Source organism: Lemur catta, chromosome X (genome assembly GCF_020740605.2).
Source record: "Lemur catta isolate mLemCat1 chromosome X, mLemCat1.pri, whole genome shotgun sequence".
Lineage (NCBI taxonomy): Eukaryota > Metazoa > Chordata > Mammalia > Primates > Lemuridae > Lemur > Lemur catta.
The window spans coordinates 42,760,659-42,777,806 of NC_059155.1; the positions used below are offsets into that span (position 1 = coordinate 42,760,659).

Here is a 17,148-nt window from a genome sequence, read left to right on the forward strand (position 1 = left end):
CTGAAATAAAAAAAAATAAAATCTTATGAAATTCTAAATAAATATATGGAAGCCTTGGCCAACATCATAAACCGGGCTGACATAGATATAAATCCCAGTCTTCCCAAGTCCCTTGACACCACATTATCTTTTCTTAAGAGATAGTTACTTAGGCCAGTGGGGAATTGAGGGAAACCAGTAGCATCAGAAAGCAGTTTTCATCTGGCCTGGCTCTGACTGGGGCCCTCCCTCTTAGCCATATGCCTTACTTTGTTCTCATATCAGATGTGCACCAAGGCTAAGAGGCCACAGGGCTCTCCTTGCCATTATTAGTAAATCAGTTTTGCAAAGTCTTCAGACCTTCTTGCAGAGAATTCAGGTATATAGGTTTGTGACTGAGCAACCACAATGGGACTCCCTTTAGGCCCTGGAGCAGTATGGCATCAATCTGAAATCCTGAACTTCACATAATGAAAGTCAAAAGAGTCTGTTCACCATTGTCATGTGCTTTCTAGAAAGAGACAGATACCTGGATGATGGCCCAGACTGCCTCCCTCACCATTGCATTCTATATGCCTGTACTGAGAGGAACAGCTGGAGGAGAGTTATCAAGTGCTTGCAAGGTCTCTAGGTCTGTAATGGCATTCAGGCCTTCCTCAGCTGCTGGGAATTCCTTGACAGAAGACATTGCAGTAGTGGGTACTCAGGAGAGAAGCAACTACAAGGGGGACATTTCTCCCAGGGTAAACATTGAATCCTTTCTTCCTGTTCTAGAGTAATTTCCCTGAGCCGTGGGGCTTGGTTGTTCATGCAGACAGAATGGTAACCATTGAAACTGTCCCTAACTCAGTAATTCTCTTTGAGTTCCCTTTAGAGTTCCTAAATACTCTTAATTTCCATCTCTCCTCAGAAAGAATGAAGAATGAGAGTAGGACTCATGGCTATCATACATTTGCCAAGGACCTTATACCTGAAGAATTTAGATGACTGAGGGTGGGGAAGATTTGAGTGATCAGATAAATACAGAGAGACAGCTACAGATACCTTGAAGCTATATTTTTATTCTTTTATTTAGAACATACTCATTATTATCCAAAAGGAGAACATATAACTCTTGAAATACTTGAAACATGAACTCCATCCTAGAAAGACAATGTGAAACAAGTACACATAACATTTAAATTTAAACACAAAAATAAAAATAAAATAAAATAAAATATTCATTATGTAACAGTCTTATGCTAGGCACTGAAGACAGAATGCTCAATAAGGGAGACAGCTTAGGTTCCTTTCTGTAAAGCATGACATGTGCCCCTCCCAAATTTTCTGTTGAGGACAGATTTCTATCATTGAGTGCCTTATAATTTTGTACTCTTTCCTCACTTATCAGGCCAAGCTCAATATGGTGACTTTCCTCAAACCTGAGACACTGGACACACTTCCCTTCTCCTGCGGAGTTTCTGGTGTCTAAGAAGGCTTGACCGCCTGCTAAACTTTCTCCTGCATATGCTACAAGTATAAGCCTGCTCACCTGTGTGGGTCCTCTGGTGTTTAATAAGGTGGGAGTTTTGAACAAATCTTTTCCCACATTCATTACATTTAAAGGACTTCTCTCCTGTGTGAATTCTTTGGTGTGTATGTAGATTTGCATTATGACTAATGCTTTTCCCACACCATGAGCATCTATATGGTTTTATTCCTTGGTGTGTCATGAAGTGTTTATTACGATCTAAACTCCATCTAAATCTCCTATCACACTGTTGACATTTATAAGGTTTCTCTTCAATGTGAATTCTCTGGTGCTTAATAAGGTCAGAGCTAATTTTGAAGCTTTTACCACATGCCTGACATGTAAAAGGTTTCTCTACTGTGTGGCCTTTCCCATGAATATCTGTAAGTTTTGGAAGCTCTTCTTTACAAGTTGAAAGTTTCTTTCTTTTGGTTCCTGGAAAAGCTAGATGCCATTTCTGAACCCTGTGTGTATCACCATGATTTTCCTTGTTTGTTGTTTTCTGGGCAACTTCCATTCTGGTCTTTTCTGATACTTTGCATCCTGGTATTTCTATTTCTGATGCAGGAACAGATATAGGCTGATCGTTTCCAGTGTGTTTTTTGAGCATTAACCCTGTTAGAATAAACAGAAGAATCAGCCATCTACATCTCAGTACAAGAAAACTACACAAATGGAGAGAAAAAGTCCATGATGATTGCTTTTAAAAAAATACAGGAACAAGTTATTTCTAGTTCATTTCTCCTTGATCCTCCCCATTAGGCATAACAAGAAACCCATTAAATAATGCTAGAGATAACACAAACAAAATTCTAAAAAGTGTTAAGAAAAAGACAAACCGGTTTTAGACCCCAGAACTAGAATAATAATGTAGCAGGCTGTCTTACATTCCCATATCCAACAGGAAAGGCAACCCAGATCCCAGGTTTTCCAACCCTCAACCTATCAATAGAAGGCTTCCTGGGTAGGTTTATTCCTTCCCCAGCATGAATGGGAAACCTGACAACATCAAGCAAACCAGAAATCATTGGCAAAGGGGATCAGCCTGGAGTCCTATCAACAGTTAAGTGGCAAGGAGAGGAAATTGTCCACCCTACTGGGCTAGAGACTCTCCTCAACCCCACTGAACGATACCAAAATGTACAAGCAGAACTGGCAGCAGGGACCCAGCCACATCAAGAGGAATGCATGGGAAGCCTCTTTAATACTGCAGATAGGAGAATCCCTCCACTCAATAGGAGACACCAAAGTGGGCAGGCAGAACTGGCAAGAGGGAAACAGCCACAACAAGCGGCCTGAACTATGAAGTCTCTTAATCCCCATGGGTCTGAGACTCTCCTTCCCCACTGAAATACACGCTAGCCTAAGAAAATGCCTTCCACACCCTCAGGCAGCAGCAGCAGGGACCCAGGGGAGCTCCAGAAGTACCAGATAAAACAAGGAGACCAAAATAATAGCACACAAGCTCTGAAAATTATCACTGGAAGCATATCCTACAAAAGAAGGAAAGAACCTCTATGCTAAACTAAAACAGGGTGACTGCCTGATAAAATAAAATATTATTCAAATAGGACCCAGACTCTCCTAACGTAGTAGACAAAATGATCAAACAAAGGAAATATGACAAAAATGTAATCAAACAAAAAATCAAAACCAGAAAACCTAAAACATGGGGAAATGAAACAAAACACTTCTAAATAACCCATGATTCAAACAGAAAGTCTCAAAGGTTATTTAAAAATAGAGTTGAACTGAGGAAGGAAATTGCAGAGCATGTAAACAGGTGGGGAACCATACCATGCTCCTGGATCAGAAGAATCAACGTTGTTAAAAGGTCTATACTACCCAAAGTGATCTACAGATTCAATGCAATCCCTGTTACATTACCAATATCATTTTTCACAGATACAGAAAAAATAAATTTACGCTTTACATGGAACCAGAGAAGACCCTGTTTAGCAAAAGCAATTTTAGGCAATAAAAACAAAATGGGAGGTATTAATTTACCAGAATTCAAACTATACTATGAGGTTGTGTTTATTAAAACTGCATGATATTGGCACAAGTGCAGGGAAACAGACGAGTGGAACAGAACAGAAAATCCAGATATAAAGCCATCCTAATATAGCCATCTAGTCTTTGACAAAGCAGAAAAAAATACACTCTGGGGAAAAGATTCCTTATTCAATAAATGGTGCTGGGAAAACTGGATAGCCACATGTAGAAGACTGAAACAGGACCCACTGCATTCACCTCTCACAAAATTCAAATCACGGTGGATAACAGACTTAAACCTTAGGTGGGAAACTATTAGAATTTTAGAAGAAAATGTAGGAAAGACTGTTACAGACATTGGCCTAGGCAAAGAATTGATGAAGAAGACCCCTAAGGCAATTACGGCAACAACAAAAATAAACAAATGGGACCAGATTAAATTAAAAAGCTTCTGCACAGCCAAAGAAACAGTCACGAAACTAAACAGACAACATACAGAAGGGGAAAAAATTTTTGCATACTACACATCAGATAAAGGACTGATAACAAGAATCTATTTAGAACTCAGGAAAATAAATCAGCAAGAAAAAATCAAACAACCCTATCAAAAAGTGGGCAAACGACATGAATAGAAATTTCTCAAAAGATGATATAAGAATGGCTAACAAACATATGAAAAAATGCTCAGCATCTCTAATCATCAGGGAAATGCAAATCAAAACCTCAATGAGATATCACTTAACTCCAGTGAGAATGGCCTTTATAAAAAAGTCCCAAAACAATACATGTTGGCGTGGATGCGGAGAGACAGGAACACTCATACACTGCTGGTGGGACTGCAAACTAGTGAAACTCCTGTGGAAAGCAATATGGAGATACCTTAAACAGAATCCAGTAGACTTACCATTCAATCCAGTAATCCTATTATTGGGCATCTACCCAAAAGAACAAAAGTCATTGTATAAAAAGGACAACTGCACCCGAATGTTTATAGCAGCACAATTCACAATTGCAAAGATATGGAAACAACCCCAATTCCCGTCAATACATGAGTGGATTCGTAAAATGTGGTATATGTATACCATGGAGTATTACTCAGCTATAAGAAATAACAGTGATATAGAATCTCTTTTGTTCTCCTCGAGGGAGTTGGAACCCATTCTACTAAGTGAAGTATCGCAAGAATGGAAAAATAAGCACCACATGTACTCATCAGCAAATTGGTTTCCCTGATCATCTCCTAAGTGCACATTTGGGAATAACACCAATTGGGTGTCAGACAGAAGTGGGGGGTGGGGGTGGGGGGAGGGGATGAGTATATATCTACATAATTAGTGTGATGTGCACTGTCTGCGGAATGGACACGCTTGAAGCTCTGAATCGGGGGGGTCGGGGAGGCATGGACAATATACAAAACCTAAACTTTTGTACCCCCATAATAAGCTGACATAAAAAAACAGAGTTGAATGAATATAAAATTACAATATATCAAAATATATGGAATTAAAGTTCAAGAAATACTCAGACAGAAATTTATAGCTCTAAATGTTAACAGTAGAAAAGAGGAAAGGCCTCAAATCAGTAATCTAAGTTCCTACCTCAAGAAACTAGAAAAAAGGGAAAATAATCCCAAATCAGAATGAAAAAGGAAATACCTATGAGGGCATATAAAGCATAATCAAAAAAAGGCTTGCTCTTAAAAAAATTAATAAAACTGATAAAACTCTGTCAAGATTGACAAAATTTCTTAATCTATTGAAATGACAATAAAGATTTTCCCCCTATTCTTTTTTTTTTAAAAAAGAAGACACAGATTACCAATATCCAGAAGGAAATAGAGCATACCACTACACATTCTACAGCAACTAAAATGATAAGAGAATACCATGAGCTTTATGTTCATGAATTTTAAAAGTTAGGGAAAATGGAACAATTCCTTGAAAGCCACAAACTACCAGAATTCAACCAACATGAAACAGATAACCCGAACAGCACTATGACCATTAAAGAAACTGAATTCATAATTTTAAGGCTTCCCCAAAAGAAATATCCAGATCCAGATGGTGTCACTGGAGGATTCTACCAGATATTTCAAGAATTAACAATTGAATGCAATCTCTTCCAAAAAAGAGGAGGAAATACTGCCCAACTCATTTTATAAGGACAGTGTTACGCTGATACCAAAACCATACAAAGGCAGTACTAAATTAAAAAAAAAATACAAATGAACATTTTCCAAGTATTTAAATGTAAAAATTATCAACAAAATATTAGCAAACTCAGTGAACAATGTATAAGGAGAATGATATACCATGACCAAGTGGGATTCATTGCAGGTATGCAAAGCTGGTTCAACATTTGAAAATCAATCAACATAACCCACCTTATCAACAAACGAAAGAGAAAAGATCATATGTTTCCATCAACTGACACAGAAAAAGTAATTGACAAAATCCCACATCCATTTATGATTAAAAAAACACTCATAAAGTTAGGAATTGGCCCAAGGTCACACAGCTTGTATGTCGCAGAAGCAGGATGTGAACCCATTGAGTCTGGCTTCAGAGCCAGGGTCTCCACTCCTTCAGGATCCTCCTCTTGGCCCTGTGGAGGGCCTTCAAAGGATTCTTGGCCCTCCTCAATTTGTTTTGCACTGTGAACATGGCATCAGTATCTCTGTGGGGTTCTATGTGGGGTGGGAGGAAAGCTGGATGACTGAGCCTTGCCTGTCACTCAAGAAAGGCAATGTGACACCTGGGTCCCTCATACAGGCTTCTCTGCCTCAGTTTCCTCAGTTGTTACGTGAGACTGAGTGGGGCAGCCAGTGTGGGGAGGCCATATCTCCTCATAATGGTCATTTTATTTCAGGAGGCCAGCACTGTAAAAAGTACAGAGCACTGTCCTCACTTTCCTCCATCCAACAGTTGGTAATGCTCCATGTTACACTTCTGCACTTCATGATCATGGGTCATCCTGAATGTGCACAATTTAGTAGTGCTAATTCAGAGACTTGTATGGTAATATAGCTGGAGAAGTATGACTGCTCACTCCTGAAATGTCTGCAATTGAACACCCCATGGATGAGAATTCTGTATTATAAAAGTAGTGATAGCAGAGTCATGGAAACGACTGGATGCAGAGATAGAGGGAGAGCAGAGAATCCTACCTGGGGCTGAGTTCTCTTGTGGCTTTCACTGAGTGGTTGGATCTTGAGGTCAAGGTTGCTGATCACTGCCCAGTGGACCTGTAGAAATGCAATGAACACTGTTAAAGTGTTTTGGTAACTTCTCCCACAAGACAAGTTTCAATGAACAGATTTTGCATGAGCCAGAGAATAGCTCTGAGTTCAAGATAGCGGAGTGTGTATGGAACAGATACAGACGTCGTACCCAAATATAGGTAACATCTACTTCCTCTTCAATCACCTTCTACTCTCACCGTATTCAGCCCTGAACCAGGGGTAATCTAGGTGATGGTGGCTAGTGTTCAGGTTTTGACTTTACATCTGCTTGGAAGGTTGTGGGATACATTGTGAATCCTATAACTACTCTTGGTAAACAACCAGTCTATTTTTACTTTTTTGTGAGCCTTCTGAAATACTGTTGCAAGGGCCTTGCCTTGCTTTGATTAACTCATAGCTCTCTCAGGGTAGAAAAGCAGCTATGTGGGCGGTGTTCCTTTAAAGCACCAAAAGGACAGAAAAACTGCAACTTTCCTGGGCAAAGGATAAATAAAAGTCAGGAAAAACAATAGAAGCCCTGAAAACTAGAGAGGAAAAGCTGGGGAGAGATAGCTGGGGAATAAGGGCTTTGACAGTTCTGACACATGCTAAGTAATTTGGACTGGCCACATGCCTGCCTTGAGCAGTAGGTATGCTCAGAAAAGTAGAAACATTACCCTAAGCTTCCTGCATTTTCAACTCTGGCTGATCTTTAAGTTCAATGCAAGCAGAAAGTGTTGCTTAAGGCAGAGTTGTAAAAGGTCTGACTAAGCATTAGAGGAGTGCCCCAACACAGAGTAAAACTGTAAACACCAGGAAAGTATTTTTGTCTGCATTTTCCTTGTTTTCCTCCTTGCCTCCCTCCCTCCCTCACTTCCTCTCATTCCTTCCTCTCATTCCTTCCTCTCTAGGCATTTAAGACATCTTTGCCAACCCACTGGCTGATTATTAGGCTAAAAGAGAATAGACTTTGGAGACAATACATAACAATGAATGCAGTCTTTACAAAAAATAGATTGGAAAGTCACTATGCAAACAAGTACCATGATCATCAACAAGCAACAGAAGTCATGGGGAAGGGGAAGAACCTGATTTCCAGAGTTGTCATATTATAATAATCAAAATTTCCCACGTTCAACAAAAAATTAGGGAAGCAAAGAAATATGAAAGTATGGCCATTTCACAGGGCAAAAAGAAATAAACAGAAACTGTCCCTCAAGATGACCATATGCTGGAATTACTAGGCAAGGACTATAAATCAATCCTATTAATATCACAACATATTACAGAGATGCAAAAATTCATTTACAGAGATGCACAAATCCTAAATACAAATAAGCAAACAAATCCCCCAATGCATTAGAAGAATTTTACATCATCACCAAATAGGGATCATTTCCATAAGATAAGAATGGCATAGTACTAGAAAAATGGCTTGTATTTTTCTCCATATTAAGAGCTCATAGGAAAGCATTAAGATGTTGAGGATGCTAAACATCATTTGCAAACCACAATCCACCATTTACGAAAAATCTACAACATAATACAGATAAACATTTCTTTACCAAATCCATCAAAGATATTTCAAAGTAACTGTCAATATCATTGACTAAAACAGGAATCAGAAAATCAGATAAGGGCTATCAGCAGTTTTGGTTGTATTTCTAGACGCTGATTTTGTGGCACTGTAACATTTCTGAAATCAAGAAGGCAAGGATAAGGTATATGTACTTTAAATTTCCATTATGAAGTTAAAGGTGTGCCTTAAAAATGGATTGAAATCTTAAGAATCGAGGACCTTCTGTTGTGAAGGCCAATTAGTGTGGATTAGGGGTGCATATTGGATTTTCTTGAATCTAAGTTCCTCTTTTAAGGTTCTGAAATCATGCTATTTTTATTAGATATGTCAAATTTGACATGTACCTGAAAATAATGACATGTCTATTTTGAAGTCCCAAAGGTAACCTGTAGAGTAATAAGCAAACAGTGGGGAAAACATGGAAGTGTTTAGAAAAGAAAATGCCAAAAGATTGTCATGCTGGATTATTTATTTTTCTTCTGGCCCTTCGAAGCCAGGCTGTGTGGTGTAATGGAAAACACCTGTGACTAAGGCACCAAAGTCCTACTGCAGCCTTGGCCAGGAATGAACTCTGTGCCCGTCACTTTGTTTCAGGTCCTCGTGACTTATGAACTCATCATCTGCAGGACCACGTTGGTCCTCCCACGTCTGCCTTATCCTTAGACGTTTCAGAAGATTTCGGAAACGCCTCCCCAATCCTCCAATACGTATTCGTGACCGCGTGTAGTGGCAGAAGGACCCCTTCTCATCCGGAATTTTTATACTCACTGCTACCATTCTTCCATTTACAAAGGGGAGAAACCATCCTGGCCTGGAAACCTCTACACCTGCCACCACGACTCTGTCCTCAATGCACCAGATTATATTCTTCAGAGCTTTGCTCTGCTACACATGACAGTGCACGTTGCAGAACCACAAGCTTCCTTGATGACGCTTGTCTTTGTTCCATATAATACAATGTGGCACTTCTACAACAAATATATTAATTAGAAGGACACAACTACTTTACAAAATCCAGAAAACCAAAGGAACAAACATGCTTCCAAGGACAGAAATGAGGATAGCTCAAGAGTAGGTGTTGTAAATAAATGTTCTCTGTAAAGTAATGGCAGTAATGAGATGTGGCAGAAAATCACGGAGTTTTGGGGTCTAGTTCCAAACTCCAAAATTGTCAGGAAAAATCCCTGAAATGCTCAACTAAGGTGAGCTGACAAGTATCAACCCATGTACTTGTGGCCTGGGGACTCAGTGACACATCGAACAGAAGGATGTGTGTGCAGTGGGCAGGTATCAGAGAAAAGGAGTCAGTCGGTGACTACTGCCATTTTTCATGACTGCGTATCAACCCACATTACAGACGTAACTTAGTGAGAGAAAATGTCCCACTATTTCCGTCATATATTACAGAATATTTGCTTTTCCTAGTAGTGTGGCTATCTTAACTCATGCTGTAACAAATACCTTCCACATCAAAGTTTTATTTGCCTTTTTTCCCCTTGGGGTATTTTTATTGTCATACCGTTCCTAAACTAAATGTAGCACCATTTTAAAGTCTCTTTCATTCCTCTGGAATATGCTTTGGTACATTGCAATGTAAGAATTTTTTGTGTTCTACTTTATTAACTTTTGTTTGTAGTAATTTGTTAATAAATATTAATTTTGTTAATGAAGACATTTATTATACCAATTAAAAAATGGACACAAAGCTGGAAACAGGTTTAATAACATTTTTTTTGAGTCAGAGTCTTGCTCTGTCTCTCTGGGTAGAGTGTGGTGGCATCATCAAAGCTCACTGCATCCTCACACTCCTGGGCTCAGGCGATCCTCATGCCTCAGCCTCCCAAGTAGCTGGGACTACAGGCACACACCACCACATCTGCCTAATTTTTTCTATTTTTGGTAGAGACTGGGTTTTGTTCTTTCTCAGGCTGATCTCAAAAGTTTTCCTAATTTTTATAGTTTTAATAATATTACATGGATTTTTGTTGTCTAATCTCAATATTAGAACTACAATACACCAGATATTTTTTAACTTAATGAAATTGCCCTACTGTTTTCAGAAACAACATTTTTTATGGCTTAGTAAATAAAGGAAGAGATATTTACAACTGGAAGTAGAAAGTTGATGAATATGGTTACCAGTGGATTTTGAGTGTCAAAACCATTTCTGCAGAAGGTGTTCTGTACGGCTTCCACCTGTGTGGAATCCCAGAGACATTAGTTCATCTCCAGTGAATATGGCAGGACATGCAGCTGAGAACTAAGAGGCAAATGGCAAGCAGGGATGCCTGTAGGGGAAGGAGTGAGAACGAGAGTGATGACAGAACTAGTGCCAGAATGCTGTAAAATTCCTTGCACTGTAGATGCACCAAAAAAGAAAAACATCAGGCTACATACGGGGGGAACCTGGAGGGCATTATAGGAAGTGAAATAAGCCAGGCACTGACAGGCAAGTACCACATGATCTCACTACCTGTGAAACAGAACAAATTTGAACTCAGAAAATAGAATGTTGATTGCCAGGGGTTGGTGTGGGGGGAGTGTTGGGGACCTGTTGATCAAAGGAGACAAAATTTCAGCTCGACAGGAGGAAAAGGTTCAAGAGATCTATTGTTGAGCATGGTGACTACAGTTGATAACAACGTATTGTACTCTTGACAATTGCTAGGACAGTAGACTTGAAGTGTTCTCACCACAAAAAAATGATAAGTCTGTGAGATGATGCATACATTAATTAGCTTAATTAGCCATTTCACACAGTCTGTGTTTTTCAAAGCATCATGTTGTACATGATAAAAATATACAATTTTTATTTGTCAATGAACAAATTAATTCATTAAAACATCAAGCTATTTCCCACTGTTGGTGTAGTCTACACCTACCTCTTCCTCTTCCTGGCTCCCTAATTGCTTTCAGTTGCTCAGTGCACCCTTCAGATCTCAGTTTTCTTCACAGTTCTTTGCTCGCTCCTCTTCTCGGGTCATTCACTCTCAGTCATTTCGTCCACTGCTAGCCTGAAATTCCATATGTGGCCTTAACAGCCCTGAGCCTGACAGGGCCACAGAGGCCTGAAAGTCGTCTCCCCTGCAGGCTCTAGACATGTGCCCTGCCCATGGGGAAAGTCTCCCCACCGAGCTAGTTCCCGCACCTGCTGCAGCATCTGCACCACCCCGGTCCTCAACCAAAGGGGCTTCAGGTCTCTGCCCGCCTCAACCCATGCAAACACACAGGTCACATCCCAGCATGGGAACAAGGGAGCAGGTACTTCACCTCTGGTCGGTAAAAAGCCTTTCTGCCACAGCCCTTGCCGGATTTGCTTTGCTCCTGATTACAGCCATGTGTGGCCTGGCATGTGCTGTCCTGTCCTCCTCCCTGGGCTGCCACTACATGGGAGTAATGAACTGCTGCCAATGTCATCTGTCCGCTGTTGGGGGATACATGCTCAGCCATCTTATGTCATCTAGGGTGGGGTACCCTTCCTTCACCAATGGGGTGAGTGGGAGGTGATCAGAACATGGTGTGACTCCCATTTTGTCCTTTGTGCAGGGCTGCTGAGACCAATACTTCCAGCACTCTTACGTCCAGAGGGACACTGGCTTTAAGTGAGGTTAACAGAAGTCGCTTCTGGTTCAGAAGACTAGGAAGGAAGGGCATTGAGTCCCTTCTACTCATTTCCCTGGAGAATAACAGCTCTAGAATTCTGCACGAGAGGCACTGTTTTAATACCTCTTTATGCCCATCTCAAGCACTCAGTATGTGTCTAGCATGAATTAATCATAGATGTCTTATTAAAATTGAAGATGAACTCAGGTCTGTGTAATGTCCCAGTCTTAACCTCAGCTAGAGACATGTGTCTTCATGGAGTGCAAGAATAGCCTGTTGAAAACTGAGTTATAGCATTATATGGATAGTGAAGCATGCAAAGTTGGAGGGCTCTCCTACAGGACATAGCTCAATTTCTGGACCCCCAAACAATTGGAAGAACTATTACCTTTAGAACGAAATATCTGTGGAACGGCCATCTCCCATGTTAAAACGTATCGTGAATCTCAACCCAGCTCAGGGTCAGTGTTAAAGCTATGACTTTTCACTAGGATGAGTGGATAGGTTTTAGAGGGGACACAACGCACGTCTCTCCAACACGGTGAGGGAGAAGACTCTTTGGTCCTTAGAAGGACGAGTACAACATAACTATCACTTTTAGACTTTTTTCAGATTAATGATGGAAGAGCTGTGAGGTGCTGCATGACCTCACCATCACCCCAGTGTCGGAGAGCCCCTGCATGGAATGGGGAGGATGAACAGAATCCCTGTCCAGAGTACTGCAAGAAGGCCATGTGAACAAACACACATCAAACAGAAAGGAGTGCAATCACAGATTGTATTTTAATGGCTCAAACATGGGAAGAAATTTTGTTCTAATATATTTCATTTATAAAATTCTAGGCAGGAGGAGTCAAAGTCACATGACTTTTGGCAAAGGCCAAATCTACCCTGGTGTCGCTTATGTCAGCATCCACACCCATCGTGCGAGATCAATGTCGTGTCTGGGCCTCCCCAGTTGTCGGGCAATGAGAAAGTACAGCACGTTTTTGGAGACCAGGGGGTGTGGGGAGGATTTCCATGACTTCCTTTTAATGCTCAGAGCAGGCTCCTTGGGAGGGACTTTAGAGAGTTCTTGCTCCAAGACTGGTCGAATCCAACAAATGGCAGGAAGAGAGGATGAGCAAGAAACCCTGAAAAAGATGATCATGAAATGCAGATGGTAAGTGGACGCAGGGCTCTAATCCTCACTGCCCATGCCACCCTCTGACTCACAGATACACAGACACACACACACACACACACACACACACACATGCTTGCTACAAGCAGTAGTCATAAGAGATTGATTTGGGGCACTCTCTGATTTGAAATGCCAGCGCTGGCATTTCCCTCGTTCTGTCACACATGTGGGTCTGTTTCTAGAATCTGATTCTCTTTCACTGGCACATTTCGTGTTTCAATTCCTAATGTGTAGATACTCTCTAATTTTTATTGACTGATTGACTAATTGACAAACTAAATGGTACACCCCTCACGCTATTTGGTAACTGCCTGTTCCCTGGGCCATGTTCCCCTTCATTAGAAGTTTGGTACAGGCAGGGCCTTGCGTGCCTTGCTCCCTGCATCTGCCCAGAACAGAGTTAGGGGAAACCACAACAAGCATTTCAAGAAGGAAGGGATCTAACACCAGGACCTAAGCACTGACTAATCTGTTTAAGGTCTAAAGCAGCAACGGTCAAAGGCCATGGGTGCCATGGAGACATCAGGACAGTGCAGGAAGCTGTGTCAAGGCCAGATCTGTCCTGAGTCCCCAGAACTGCAGGCTGACAGAGGAAGAGGGAGTCACAATCGGCTCAAGAGTCCCTCCCCCTACAGACCTGCGCTCTTACCCACCTCTCTGAAGAGCATCTCTGTGTTAGTTGGAACAAATGACAGCCACTAATCCCCCAATTATGTAACAGGGTTTGAGTTTATCAGGAAGATTAGTTAGGCAAAGGCACAAAAACATGCTATATTACCTTGGTAGGTCAGGATATTGTACCTCTCACAGCGCTCAGGTGTTTACTGAAGAGAGATGTGGAGCAGAGGGTGAGCAGTGGGAAGAATAACTCCTTCTCTCCTCTCCTCTCTCTCTTGCCCCGCGTCCCAGGGCCTGATTGGTTAGCAGACAGAGGAGTCATGGTGACTATGGTGACTCACAATGGCCCTGAGAACCTTGGGATCACACATACTCATTTGCCAGTTGCAAATAATGGCCACATCACCATGGTTACTTCTGGTTGAGGCCTGAATATGGTGAGTGGGAGTTGTTAGGAGAAGCAGCAGCTGGTACCCATGCATGGGCAGCAACTGCACGTCCACTCTCAGGAAGAAAACTCAGGCATCTGGGCCTCAGAGTTTCTCCTGACTTGTTCCCAAGCCCTCCATTAATGTGTCCCCTGTGTGAGGAGCTCACAGTACCCTTCTCATCCCTGCAGGTGCCCTGGCCAATGCTCAGCAATTTTGGCCTCAACTTCCAATCAGGAACTTTGTCTCAGGTAGAATTTTCTACTGACTTGTTAATCTTTGCATCGAGCCTTGGCCATGACTCTGCAATTAATACTTTTATAATATGTGATTCATGTCAATGGGGTGTTCATTTGCAGAGATTTCAGGTACAAGTAGTCATACTTCTCAAGCCATATTACAGCCCAAGTCTCTGAACTGGAACACCTAAGTTGTCAACCCACACTCAAGGTGGCCCATGCTGGCCTTGTCTGCAGGAAGGACATGGAGCTTTCCAGGCTGTCAGAAGGATAATGGTAGGGAGAGGGCTCTGTATTTTTTAAAGTGCTGTTCTCCTCAGGAACTGAAATGAGCATTATATGAGGAGATGTGGCTTCCCCACACTGGCTGCCTCACTCAGTCTCACAGGACACCATTCACAATTGAGGCACCAATGCCCATAAGGGAGGCCCAGGTGTCACTCTCCCTTTCTGCAGTGACAGGGGAGGCTCAGTCATCCAGGGTTCCTCCAACCCCACATGGAGCCAGGTTAACACATTTAGGCCGTGCTCAGTGCCCAGAACAAATTAGGGAGGGCAAGAACATACTGGTGTATTTTAATAACAAAAGAGTGTAGAAAATTGTCTTTTCTTTTCAGGGATTGCCTTCCTGGCAATCCAAGCCAATCACCTCGGAAATAGCCCAGGAAAGCTTGGTTCAAATAAGTGAAATGCATAAAAATTTATATACCATTCTATTGACCAGGGAATACAAAAGAAATAAATGTCCTATACACGTTGGTCATCAATATTATAAAACAACTAGAAATATAAGAAATTCAAATGTAAAGAAATACACAAGCACCTTATAAGAGCTTCCAGTTTGAACACTCAAATGATATTAAAAATGCTAATTTTTGAGGAATAGAAAATTAATTTTTAAAATGGTATCCCTTCTCCTCTATGTAAATCAACAAATTCAGTGCCATCCCAGTCCTAAACCACAACAGAATGTTGAGTGTGTGCGCAACTGGAAGGCCAGAGAGTATTATATTGAGGATACCCTGTGACAGCCTGTCTGAGAGGGGGAGCTTGTCACAGGGACACCAAAGCTCACTGCATAGGACACAGCAGTGGATCACTATGTCCAGGGACCAAAAGACACTCTAGTAATATCGTCACTTATGTCTGGGAACCAAAGATATGGTAAAGCTGGCATTGCAATCAGATATTGCCTCACAGCAGCCTCTTGTGACCATGTGTGAGTGTGTGCGTGTGAGTTTGTGGGTGTGAGTGTGTGTGTCTGTGCGGTGCAACTGCCGAGGGGCTTCTTGGGCTGCATGGCGTTGCTAGGTCGGGTGAGGCTGATTACATCAACACCCACAGGCTGTCTCTGCTGTGCTGTCTTCCTGAAGGCATCCAGGGCGTCAAACAGTCATGCCTGGAGGACGCTCTGAGGCCAGTTCCTGCACATCCACAGCGAGCATCAGGAGGAAGGCAGATGAATACTTAAAACCCCACCTGGCCTGTCACACCGTGCTGGCTGTGGTGCTCGGTAGACAGCTGGGGAGGCACAGCCACGAGGCTGCCCTGGTGGACTGGCTGTGCACACTGATGCAGGCAGCACCACGGTGGAGCTGGCCTTTGCCCAAACACCATGCCGTTTGCCCACCTCTGTCCCCTGCGGATGATGAAAAATCGAGGAAATGGTGTAGATGAATCCTTCCCCTGATGGAACCATTAAAATGCAAGCTCTGTTTTCACTACTTTTGGTTCGAAGTGCTTTTGTTCATGTGGTTTCTTTACTTCTGTCCCATTTCCGTGGTACCCAGAGGCCACAAGCACATGAACCCCGGCTGCTCACCCTTGGGGGGGTGGTTCCTAACACTGCAGAGCCTGAGGGGTTTGGAGTCAGGGGACCTGTTTAGAGAAGCTGGAAGGTCAGCTGAGTGTGCAAGTGGAAATGCCCGACACTCCCAAGTAAGGGGACAGGGCTTCAAAGAGGCCACTTCGAGGTCTTGGTTTGTGTCTCCTGAAAGCTGGAGGGAGACAGCGAGAAGGAGTGGGAATCAGAATCAAATTTAAAATGCCGGTGCCAGGGAGAGGGGAGGCGTTCTCTCAGGAGATGTGGATGGAGGCCAAATGTCAGGAAACTGCAGGGGCTCAGGCCCAGTGATGTGGTCCCCCAAAAAGCCATGGCAGCCCCCAGTAAGGAAGAATAACTCGGGATCAAACAGCTGCTAAACTTCATACAGGTAGGGAGACATTTCCTGACCCTGACCTCTTGTCCCTCCCCGTGTTCAGCAGACGTGGGGCACAAGGGGTTTCACAAGGGGAGGGGCCAGGTGTTGTCTGAGTGCACGTGGAAGGATCTTACCTCACCTCACTGACCTTTCCTCCCGCCCTTGCCAAGCCTGAGCTGGGGGAATGGAGGTGCTTTGACATTAAAACACTAGAATGGGGATTAGCATATTGGACAGGACAGAAAAATTTCTGAAAACTGATTTGGTGGAATACCAAGGTTGCCAAAGATATTTTATTGTCTGGTAGTGATCACAAAAGTGACAGGGCTGACTCTGGGGTTGTCAGTGGGGAGCAGAAAAGAAGGAACCCAACAAAATGGACGTGGTTTGAACATCAGATGATTATGGAACAAACATTTGATTTTGGCCTCTGGATGTTCTACACCACAGTCACCCAGACATGACAATGACAGCTCTCCAATTTGGAGTAGTGCTTACCTGAGGGACAAAGGGAGTGGTCAAGTTTAAAGTTTTATTTCCTTAGGCAGGAGGTGAGTAGATAGGCCGTCCTTCTCCTGTTCCCCATACATTTC

At 42.4% G+C, this 17,148-nt stretch overlaps 1 protein-coding gene across 1 annotated transcript in view; it reads right to left on the reverse strand.

The window, feature by feature from the left end:
* Positions 1 to 1,190: 1,190 nt before the first annotated feature.
* Positions 1,191 to 17,148, reverse strand: part of LOC123627971 (zinc finger protein 75D-like) — a 347,901-nt gene continuing 331,943 nt past the window's right edge. Inside the window, exon 5 of the mRNA XM_045537532.1 lies at positions 1,191 to 2,104. Within this exon, the coding sequence (XP_045393488.1) occupies positions 1,395 to 2,104 (710 nt within the window). The 3' untranslated portion in view covers positions 1,191 to 1,394. The remainder of the gene's footprint in view (positions 2,105 to 17,148) is intronic.